Source organism: Nerophis lumbriciformis, linkage group LG12 (genome assembly GCF_033978685.3).
Source record: "Nerophis lumbriciformis linkage group LG12, RoL_Nlum_v2.1, whole genome shotgun sequence".
Taxonomy (NCBI): domain Eukaryota; kingdom Metazoa; phylum Chordata; class Actinopteri; order Syngnathiformes; family Syngnathidae; genus Nerophis; species Nerophis lumbriciformis.
Window position 1 is genome coordinate 20,065,440 of NC_084559.2, and position 12,546 is coordinate 20,077,985.

The 12,546-nt window shown below is 38.4% G+C and overlaps 1 protein-coding gene across 1 annotated transcript in view; it reads left to right on the forward strand.

Annotated features, from left to right (window-relative positions):
• The window catches only part of rflna (refilin A), a 23,441-nt gene continuing 10,895 nt past the window's right edge, over nt 1–12,546 (forward strand). Inside the window, exon 1 of the mRNA XM_061986037.1 lies at nt 1–518. Coding sequence (XP_061842021.1) covers nt 297–518 — 222 coding nt within the window. The 5' untranslated portion in view covers nt 1–296. The remainder of the gene's footprint in view (nt 519–12,546) is intronic.

A 12,546-nucleotide genomic window follows, 5' to 3' on the forward strand; every position in this document is an offset into this window, starting at 1 on the left:
CGGTGACGCAGCCCGCCGAGGAGCTGTCGTCCCGTCGCTGCGTCAGGCCGCACGTCCACTTCCATGCTGTCGAGCACGGCCGTGTGACGACATCGACGCGACGTTGCGTGCGGGGTTTTTTTTTGTCTACCAGGTAGTTTTGCCTTTTAGTTGGAAAACCACATTCGCGTTCCCGCAGAAAGCATCTGGAGGAAATCGGATCAGGATTGTATTAATTCCGACGCAAAAGCCTCGACGAGAGTGCGACTTTTGCGCCTTTTTTTTTGTTTCCTCTCCACTGTGTAATCGTCCCAGAAATGGTGGGACATCTTCACTTGCAGGCGATGGATGAAAGTCTCAAAGGAAAGAACCGGGAAGGGCTGCTTGACAGCCCGGATTCGGGGCTGCCGCCCAGCCCCAGTCCGCCCTTCTGCTCCCTTTCCCCGGCGCTCATAGAGCCGCGCGGCGACAGCTGCACGACGCCCGTGGAGAACCAGCAGGCAGCCTGGAAGAAGGAGCACAGTCGGGAAGGAAAACTAGTAAGATGCCTCTTTTTTTCCCTTGTGGTATCGAATATGTCATTGGGATGTATCGATTAATCAAGGTGGCATGCATGTGTGATACGGAGTGTGATACCATGCACAACTTTGACTGTTTGGTTGTTTTACTGCATCAGACTGAACAGCTTTAATGGGACCACGTCCACGTCTAGGGCTGCAACAACTAATCGATTAAATCGATTATAAAAATAGTTGGCGATTAATTTAGTCATCGATTCGTTGGATCTATGCGCAAAGGCAATTTTTTTTAAATTTTTAAATAAACCTTTACTTATAAACTGCAACATGTACAAACAGCTGAGAAACAATAATCAAAATTAAAGCTGCAAGCGGCGATAGACGGGACCGACTTTGACGGCACATAAAATCCAAACCGGAGCAGTAATTAAAACTCTTTCATCAATTTTTAATCAGAAGGGTTCAATCTCTCTCCTGTGCTAGTTTGAAGCCGAAACGACAAACGCGCTCAGAGAAGATAATGTTTGAAAAAAGGTGACCGGTTTTTACAAAACTTTTGTTTTGAAGGGGGAATTGCAAACTTCCTGTTGATTTTTGCTGGGGGTTGTCAATATATAAAATGTAGGTCTACATAGAGGTTTTTGTTTCATGTCTCTAAGACATTCCTACTGGAAGTTACAGGTAGTTTTGTCTGAGTTTTCTTCCTAGGAGCAGTTGTGTCTGTGTTTTTTCCTAGGGGGCGCTAGAGCGCAATTTTGAGTTTTGGGGTTGGGTTTATTTTATTAGATCGCAATGTTTGCCAGTCCTGATGTGTGTGTCCAGTTTGGTGAGTTTTGAAGCATGTTAAGGGGGTCAAATTATAGCTCAGAGGCAAAAGTGACTGTTTTTAATAAACTTTTGTTCTGAAGGGGGAATTGCCAACTTCCTGTTGATTTTTGCTGAAGGATGTCAATGTATGAAATCTAGGTCTAAGTTAGACCTACATAGAGCTTTTTGTTTCATGTCTCTATGACATTTTCGCCAGTCCTGATGTGTGTGTCAAATATGGTGAGTTTTGAAGCATGTTAAGGGGGTCAAATTACAGCTCAAAGAGGCGGCTGGTATAATAATAATAAAACCTTACAATTACAATAGGGTCCTCTGTCCTAAAGGGACATTGCAGTCCCTAATAAGTATGGTGCCAGTATGCTTTTTTTCTTCTTCAATAAAATACTGGAAAGGATAGAAATGTAGTTTGTCTCTTTTATCCAATTATTAATTGATTAATCGAAGTAATCGACTGATTAATCGATTATCAAATTAATGGTTAGTTGCAGCCCTATCCACGTCCCAAAACTCCCCAAACTTTGTGCTTCCTTTATTATAGTTTTTAAGTTATTAACGTTTCAATATTCTTAACCAGCCCGCAAAAATGGTTGGTCTCTTATAGTTTTTTAGTTATTAACATTTCATTGATTCATGTCAATAATCATAATATTATATCTCCAATCGTTGGTGCTTCGTTTATGCTGCAAATTTGTTTTGTTTGCCGTAACAGTTTAAGTTATTAACTTTTTTTATGGTAATAATTAGGGATGTCCGATAATGGCTTTTTGCCGATATCTGATATTCCGATATTGGCCAACTCTTAATTACCGATACCTATATCAACCGATACCGATATATACAGTCGTGGAATTAACACATTATTAGGGCTGCAACAACTAATCGATTAAATCGATTATAAAAATAGTTGGCGATTAATTTAGTCATCGATTCGTTGGATGTATGCTATGCGCATGCGCAGAGACAATTTATTTATTTATATTTATTTTTTTAAATAAACTTTTATTTATAAACTGCAACATGTACAAACAGCTGAGAAACAATAATCAAAATAAGTATGGTGCCAGTATGCTGTTTTTTTTTCTCAATAAAATACTGGAAAGGATAGAAATGTAGTTTGTCTCTTGTATCCGATTATTAATCGATTAATCGAAGTAATAATCGACAGATTAGTCAATTATCAAATTAATCGTTAGTTGCAGCCCTATCCACGTCCCAAACCTCCCCAAACTTTGTGCTTCCTTTATTATACTTTTTAAGTTATTAACCTTCCAATATTCATAACCAGCCCGCAAAAATGGTTGGTCTCTTATAGTTTTTTAGTTATTAACGTTTCATTGATTTATGTCAATAATCATAATATTATATCTCCAATCGTTGGTGCTTCGTTTATGCTGCAAATTTGTTTTGTTTGTGCCATAACAGTTTATGTAAGTGTATCTTGTGTTTTTTATGTTGATTTAATAAAAAAAAACACAAAAAACAGATACCGATCATTTAAAAAAACGATACCGGTAATTTCTGAGATTACATTTTAAAGCATTTATCGGCATCTCTAGTAATACTGTGTAATTAACATGATATTAATCATATCTGCTGTGTCAAAATCTCCCCAAACTTGTTCCATTCGTTTGTGCTGCAAACTTTTTTGGTCTAACTCGGAGGTCAGCAACCTGCGGCTCTCGACGGCTCTTAAGTGCTGCCCTGGTGTGGCTCCCTGGAGCATTTAAAAAAAAAAAAGGATTAAAAATGGAAAAAATGGGGGGGAAATAGTATGTTTTTTGTTTGAGGACAAACACGACACAAACCTTCCCAATTGTTAGAAAGCCCACTGTTTAATATGTTTGTGTTAGAGATGTCCGATAATGGCTTTTTTGCCGATATCCGATATTCCGATATTGTCCAACTCTTAATTACCGATTCCGATATCAACCGATATATACAGTCGTGGAATTAACACATTATTATGCCTAATTTTGTCGTGATGCCCTGCTGGATGCATTAAACAATGTAACTTTACCATGAATTGATTAACGTGGACCCCGACTTAAACAAGTTGAAAAACTTATTCGGGTGTTACCATTTAGTGGTCAATTGTACGGAATATGTACTGTACTGTGCAATCTACTGATAAAAGTTTCAATCAATCAATCAAAAACATGGTTTTCCAAAATAAGAGAACTTCAACTCCAGTTATGGAAAAAAGTGCCAACATGGCACTGCCATATTTATTATTGAAGTCAAAGTGCATTATTTTTTGGGGGGTTTGGTGGTAGCGGGGGGGTGTATGTTGTAGAGTTAGTGCTGCAAGGGGTTCTGGGTATTTGTTCTGTTGTGTTTATATTGTGTTACGGTGCGGATGTTCTACCGAAATGTGTTTGTCATTCTTGTTTGGTGTGGGTTCACAGTGTGGCGCATATTTGTAACAGCGTTAAAGGTTTTTATACGGCCTTCCTCAGTGTGACCTGTATGGCTGTTGACCAAGTATGCCTTGCATTCACTTGTGTGTGTGTGTGTAAAAGCCGCATATATTATGTGACTGGGCCGGCACGCTGTTTGTATGGAGGAAAAGCGGACGTGACGACAGGTTGTAGAGGACGCTAAAGGCAGTGCCTTTAAGACACGCCCCCAATGTTGTCCGGGTGGAAATCGGGAGAATGATTGCCCCGGGAGATTTTCGGGAGGGGCACTGAAATTTGAGAGTCTCCCGGGAAAATCGGGAGGTTGAAACCGATCATTTCCGACATTATATTTTAAAGCATTTATCAGGCCGATATTATCGGACATCTCTAGTTTGTGTGTATGCTTCACTGTTGAGAGTATTTTATCGTTTTTGTCCTACTAATTTCGGCGGTTCTTGAACTCACCATAGTGTGGACTGTGACGCAACAGTTTGTTTACATGTAAAATCTTCCACAACTTCTTTGTCTCATTTTGTCCACCAAACGTTTTATGCTGTGCGTGAATGCACAAAGGTGAGCTTTGTTGATGTTATTGACTTGTTGAAGGGCTAATCAGGCATATTTGGTCAGTGCACGACTGCAAGCATTTGTAGGTATATTTGAGCTCATTAAATATCCTTTACATTTATCTTCATATACGTACATACATACATACGTACATACATACATACATACATACATACATACATACATACATATATAAAATGTAGTTTTGCATGTCTCATGACACATTATCTGTATGTAATATTGGCTGCATTTTTGATAGTTGTTTGTGTGCCATGTTGTTCCAGACCACAGCAAATATTACCTAGCTTGCCAAAGATTGTAATAAATCTATTAGAAGAAGACAGCCTGCCGTTTCCTTTAACTTGGACACACACATCTATACCTTTGGCCATTCAAAGCCAGTAATTTCCAGGAGTTAAGTCACCTTCTGAGAAGTTTTACAAATGTTTTCTAATGTAAAAATGTGTAGAATAAATATTACATTTCAACATTTCTGTCAACGAAAATTTGCTTCAACCTGCGACACAGTCATTTTGATAGTAGGCTATTATAGCTAATATAGACACTTACGTCATGTGTTGACTTAATTAAAAGACTTATATACAGCTTTTCTTTTTTTGGCGGCTCCAGACAGATTAGTTTTTTGTACTTTTGGTCCAATATGGCTCTTTTAACATTTTAGGTTGCCGACCCCTGGTCTAACTTATCGTTTTCAAGTCTTTTTTTTTTACGAATTATGACTCATAACCAACTCCAAAAAACGTTAATAACTTATAAACTACAATAGACCAAAAGTGTTTACAGCATAAACAATCACAAACAATTGGGACTGGTTTGCGGAGATTTTAAGAAGGTTGGGGGGGTACTGGTTAATAATTTGTCCACCAAACGTTTTATGCTGTGCGTGAATGCACAAAGGTGAGCTTTGTTGATGTTATTGACTTGTTGGAGGGCTAATCAGGCATATTTGGTCAGTGCATGACTGCAAGCATTTGTAGGTATATTTGAGCTCATTAAATATCCTTTACATTTATCTTCATATACATACATACTGTACATACATACATATATATAAAATTTAGTTTTGCATGTCATGACACATTATCTGTATGTAATATTGGCTGCATTTCTGATAGTTGTTTGTGTTCCATGTTGTTCCAGACCACAGCAAACATTACCTAGCTTGCCAAAGATTGTAATAAATCTATTAGAAGAAGACAGCCTGCCGTTTCCTTTAACTTGGACACACCTTTGGCCATTAAAAGCCAGTCATTTCCAGGAGTTCTCACTCTCTGAGAAGCCTCTGATTTACTAATGGTTTCTAATGTTGTAAAAATGTGTAGAATAAATATTACATTTCAACAATTCTGTCAGAGATTTGCTTCAGCCTGCGACACAGTCATTTTGATAGTAGGCTATTATAGCTAATATAGACACATACGTCATGTGTTGCCTTCATTATAACACTTATATACGGCTTTTCTTTTTTTGGCGGCTCCAGACGGATTCGTTTTTTGTACTTTTGGTCCAATATGGCTCTTTCAACATTTTAGGTTGCCGACCCCTGGTCTAACTTATCGTTTTCAAGTCTTTTTTTTACGAATTATGACTCATAACCAACTCCATAAAACGTTAATAACTTATAAACTACAATAGACCAAAAGTGTTTCCAGCATAAACAAGCACAAAGAATTAGGACTGGTTTGCGGAGCTTTTGAGAAGGTTGGGGGGGTACTGGTTAATAATTATAATAACCTAAAGATTATAATAGAACAAAAATGTTTGCGGCACAAACGAATGGAACATATTTGGGGAGATTTTGATTTATTTGGGGACATAGTTATGGTTAATAACATAAAAATGTAATAACTTAGAAACTGTAACTGCACAAACAAAACATTTTGCAGCCCAAACGATTGGAACATGTTTGGGGGGATTTTGACAAGGTGGGCGGGCAACTTCCTACAGGTTGTTTAACCTGACTCCACACTGCAGGTAAAATGAGAACGTTTTATCATACAATGTCCATAAAGTGCAGCCTTGTGCACACTTGTCTTTTTAGGTCTAGGTTTGGACTTATTAGTCAGGAGTTCAGTTATATTGTGCATCAAAAGCAATTACCGTATTTTTCGGACTAAGTCACAGTTTTTTTCATAGTTTGGCCGGCTCCAGTGTGACTTATACTCAGGAGCGACTTATGTGTGAAATTATTAACACTTTACCGTAAAATATCAAATAATATTATTTAGCTCATTCACGTAAGAGACTAGACGTATAAGATTTCATGGGATTTAGCGATTAGGAGTGCCAGATTGTTTGGTAAACGTATAGCATGTTCTATATGTTATAGTTATTTGAATGACTCTTACCATAATATGTTACATTAACATACCAGACACGTTCTCAGTTGGTTATTTATGCCTCATATAACGTACACTTATTCAGCCTGTTGTTCACTATTCTTTATTTATTTTAAATTGCCTTTTAAATGTCTATTCTTGGTGTTGGGTTTTATCTAAGGCTGCAACAACTAATCGATTAAATCGATTATAAAAATAGTTGGCGATTAATTTAGTCATCGATTCGTTGGATCTATGCTATGCGCAGAGGCAATTGTTTTTTAAATGTTTTTTTAATTTTATTTTATAAACCTTTATTTATAAACTGCAACATGTACAAACAGCTGAGAAACAATAATCAAATAAGTATGGTGCCAGTATGCTGTTTTTTTTCCAATAAAATACTGGAAAGGATTGACATGTAGTTTGTCTCTTATCCGATTATTAATTGATTAATCGAAGTAATAATCGACAGATTAATCGATTATCAAATCAATCGTTAGTTGCAGCCCTACTTTTATCAAATACATTTCCCCCAAAAATGTGACTTATACTACAGTGCGACTTATGGTTTTTCCCTTCTTTATTATGCATTTTCAACCGGTGCGACTTATACTCCGGAGCGACTTATACGCCGAAAAATACGGAAAGTTGATAGCAACCAACACTTGATGGACTCCATGGATAAAAAGTGTCGATTTTGAGTTATTTTGTGAGCCGAACCACTGAGGAAAGTTGAAAGATGAGACGTTTTGTACTTAAAGCAACCCTATTACGCAAAACCCAATTTTTCCCACCTATTGGTACCTGTTTTTGTGTACTTGGGATCTGCATAAGTCTCGAAAATATAGAGAATGTATACCTTCATACCCCTGCTAAACCAGTGGTTCTCAAACTTTTTCCACCAAGTACCACCTCAGAAAACACGCTGCTCTCCAAGAACCACCATAATGACCAACATTAAAATACAGTGGTGTAGTAGGTCTAAGTATTCATTAAAAACAAGGCAGAGGTTTCATTTAACAAGTATATTTATAATGTTTTGCCCACTGTGAAATTACACAGTTTGAACAGTAACACTGTGTTGAAATATTCAAATAGAGTGATTATTTGCCGTACCACTGTATGGTACGCATACCACAGTTTGAGAATGGCTGCGCTAAATAATCAGTTTGGAATTTTGACGTTTTCCCCATTAGTGACGTCAGTTGATATCTCCATATATGGTTAAGTTTTACTTTAAAGACCTTGTGCGAGTCCGCCATTGTAGTCTGACGTAGTCAATAAGCTTCTTGTTTTTTTGACATCCACTCATCGTGGGGCAGACTGGCTCGTACATGCACATGCATCCTCCGCTGTTGCCACTTCTAATAAAAAGTAACATATTCTAAATAGGTCAGTAGAATCGCTATGGAAGTGCTAAAAACTTAAACATGGCTGACGGGAAGAAGACGCAGTCGAAGTGGAGGCACGTAAATAAGACCACAAAAAGCGGCTTGAATATTGTCTGTAAAACAATCTATGCAAAATTTAAACCTAGAAGTTTTAAATCCATCCATCCATCCATCCATTTTCTACCACTTATTTCCTTTTGGGGTCGTGGGGGGCGCTGGAGCCTATCTCAGCTACAATCGGGCGGAAGGCGGGGTACACCCTGGACAAGTCGCCACCTCATCGCAGGGCCAACACAGATGTAGAGAAAAAAAATCCGAATATGACTCCTTTAAAAGATGCTAAAAACAAACCAATGTACAACTTTTTCTTACTTTTAGCGACACAGCTAATCAGTTTAATATCTAACAGTATACAGTTGGGATGCAACGATTAATCGCTGTAATCGATTAGAAAAAGCTTTGGTTTATATTCTGTTGCTGTGGTTAAACAAGTGTAGGACAGCGTTAACAAAGGGTCGTTCCATTGTTGAGCCGTGAGCGCCGCCTAGAGGGCTGCCAGAAAATATGTCAGTTGTAATACACTTTTCCACCACCCGTGGCAGTAATGACAATATCAAAAAAACACCAACAAGTCTGGAGCTAAAGTCATAGAGGAGTTTCTTAAGCGCAAAAATTTGTCAGATAATGTATTTTATTTTTTACAATATACTGAGGGCCAATTTAAAAAAAAAAATGCGGGCTAAAACTGTCCCTCAGGTCGCACTGCGGACCCTTCCTGATGCAATAATCATATGTATTAATCATATATAAGGGATTTATTCATCAGTAATAATGCTTTGATTCTATGGAATGCTATATTATGTTGTGATGTATTAATAATAACTGGGGATGTCCGATAATATCGGACTGCCGATGTTATCGGCAGATAAATGCTTTAAAATGTAATATCGGAAATTATCGGTATCGGTTTCAAAATTATCGGTATCGGTTTCGAAGAGTAAAATTTATGACTTTTTAAAACGCCGCTGTACGGAGTGGTACACGGACGTAGGGAGAAGTACAGAGCGCCAATAAACCTTAAAGGCACTGCCTTTGTGTACCGGCCCAGCCACATAATATCTACAACTTTTCACACTCACAAGTGAATGCAAGCATACTTGGTCAACAGCCATACAGGTCACACTGAGGGTGGCCGTATAAACAACTTTAACACCGTTACAAATATGCGCCACACTGTGAACCCACACCAAACAAGAATGACAAAAGCATTTCGGGAGAACATCCGCACCGTAACACAACAGAACAAATACCCAGAACCCCTTGCAGCACTAACTCTTCCGGGACGCTACAATATACACCCCCCCGCCCCCCACACACACACATTAAGCCTGCCCGCCCACCTCAACCTCCTCATGCTCTCTCAGGGAGAGCATGTCCCAAATTCCAAGCTGCTGTTTTGAGGCATGTTAAAAAAAAAATGCACTTTGTGACTTCAATAATAAATATGGCAGTGCCATGTTGGCATTTTTTTCCATTACTTGAGTTGAAGTTGTTCTCTTATTTTGGAAAACCTTGTTACATTGTTTAATGCATCCAGCGGGGCATCATAACAAAATTAAGCATAATAATGTGTTAATTCCACGGCCTTATATATCGGTATCGGTTGATAATCGCTATCGGTAATTAAGAGTTGGACAATATCGAATTTCACAAGATCAAGGTCAATTTCACAAGAACTTTGACATTGTGGCCTCGCTAATTTGTCAGTATTCAACAAATAAAGGCCCTAAAGCATGGAAATGTCTCATGTAGGTTGAAATGGAATACAATATGCAATAATAATAATTGGTTAATCATCTTAAATTATGTTGACAGTTTTGGGTATAGTAGCAGGCATATTATATGGGGGGGGGGGGGTTTGGTGGTAGCAGGGGTGTATAATGTAGCCCGGAAGAGTCAGGGCTGCATGGGATTCTGGGTGTTTGTTCTGTTGTGTTTATGTTGTGTTAAGGTGCAGATGTTCTCCCGAAATGTGTTTGTCATTCTTGTTTGGTTTTGGTTCAAAGTGTGCCGCATTATTAGTAAGAGTGTTAAAGTTGTTTTATATGACCACCGTCAGTGTAACCTGTGTGGATGTTGACCAAGTATGCCTTGCTGTCACGTACGTGTGCAAGCATAAGATGTATATTGTATAACAAGCATTGGGTTGGCACGCTGTGAGGCACTGAAATCCGGAAGTCTCACGGGAAAATTGGGGGGGGATCAGCAAGTAAGCTGCTGAGCCGCATCAGAGTGATCAAAGAGCCGCATGCGGCTCCGGAGCCGCGGGTTGCCAACCCCTGGCCTAAACACACCAATAATAATAGAACTTCCTTGTTATAGTACATTGGACAATGCACATTAATAGACATAAAATGTTAATGCGCCAGATTATTTTTCACGCTAAATTTTTTTTGCTGTTTTTATCTGCCACAAGTAGAAAGCCGGTCCGTGAAAATAATGCATACATTAAACCGGTCCCTGGTAGAAAAAAGGTTGGGGAACCTCTGTTCCAGAGGAACCCTATCTGACAAACAAACTTAGCCCAAATAAAGGACTTTTTTCCCCCTTCATCCTTGCGGCACCCCCAGACAATGCATGGCTATAACCACCACTGTATGTACACATGTTGTGTTCCTTTGCAAGTGACTTCATCAGCATGTTAGTGTGCTTACCATGCAGATTGTGAAGTAGTTAATTGAGGGTTGCAACAATTAATCCATGAATTAAATTAGAAAACTCATTGATTTACATCCTGTTCGATTAATCTTTTAATAAGTGTGAGTACCGTGTTTTTCGGAGTATAAGTCGCTCCTGAGTATAAGTCGCACCGGCCGAAAATGCATAATAAAGAAGGAAAGAAAACATATATAAGTCGCATTTTTGGGGGAAATTTATTTGATAAAACCCAACACCAATAATAGACATTTGAAAGGCAATTTGAAATAAATAAAGAATAGTGAACAACAGGCTAAATAAGTGTACGTTATATGAGGCATAAATAACCAAATGAGAATGTGCCTGGTATGTTAACGTAACATATTATGGTAAGAGTCATTCAAATAACTATAACATATAGAACATGCTATACGTTTACCAAACAATCTGTCACTCCTAATCGCTAAATCCCATGAAATCTTATACGTCTAGTCTCTTACGTGAATGAGCTAAATAATATTATTTGATAGTTTACGGTAATGTGTTAATAATTTCACACATAAGTCGCTCCTGAGTATAAGTCGCACCAAACTATGAAAAAAACTGCGACTTATAGTCTGAAAAATACGGTAATTAAGTTTGATCCAATCCAAACTGCATGGAGTGCGAAGAACTTTAAATATGCAAACATAGTTTTCGCACGGCCACTACGATGGAGCGCACATGAGAGTGGTGGAGTGTTGGTGCTGTAATCTGTGTATGAGAATTATATATGTTAAAAAATATATCCCGTATTTTTCGGACCATAGGGAGCACTTCAAATCCTTTATTTCCTCAAAACTGGACAGTGCGCCGTATAACCTGGTGCGCCTAATGTAAGGAATCATCTTGGTTGTGCTTACCGACCTCGAAGCTATTTTATGGTGAAATAATAAGTGTGACTAGTAGATGGCAGTCACCCAAGGAACTATAGTCATTAGAGCGTTTCGGTCGGACGGTTTTTCACGGGACACATTTCCGTTTTTTGGTCTCCAATCACTCTATCACAACAAAATAAGAGTTGTAGAAATGATTGTAAACTCAAGACAGCCATGACATTATGTTCTTTACAAGTGTATGTCAACTTTTGACCACGACTGTATGTATTGTAATGAAATTTAATACATCCGTCCATTTTCTACCGCTTGTCCCGTTCTGGGTCGCTGGAGCCTATCTCAGCTGCATTTGGGCAGAAGGCGGGGTACACCCTGGACAAGTCACCACCTCATCACAGGGTCAACACAGATAGACAGACAACATTCACACACTAGGGCCAATTCAATGCTTATTTCCTCCAATGACTTGTCATCTTCACTTCCAAAAGGTGTTTGGCACGCACACATCACAATATTTTTGCACAATTTCCGTTTTGGATGTGATGCAACAAGGCCCATTAGATGGCCATTTTCAGGTGACTCTCATTTTCCCAAAAGTCTAGAACATGTCTGCACAAGTGGAGGTGGCTTTTAAAATGTCTACGACAGACAGACAGACAGACAGACAGACAGACAGACAGACACACACACACTTGTTACCATCTTCAGACCTCCGAAATATGCCGACCTCTGTAGAACCACCCTTTCTAGATATATAAAGATTTGTATTGACAAAATTAATAATATATACATAATATGCAAATATAAAACAGCTTGTTGTGAAACATTTGTTCGAATTTCACAAGAAAAACTTAGAATTTTGGCAGTATTATAATAAGTCAAGTAAACATTTTACAAGAAAAACTGAACATTTGTGCAATATTATGACAAAAGTTGGAATTTTACTCAAT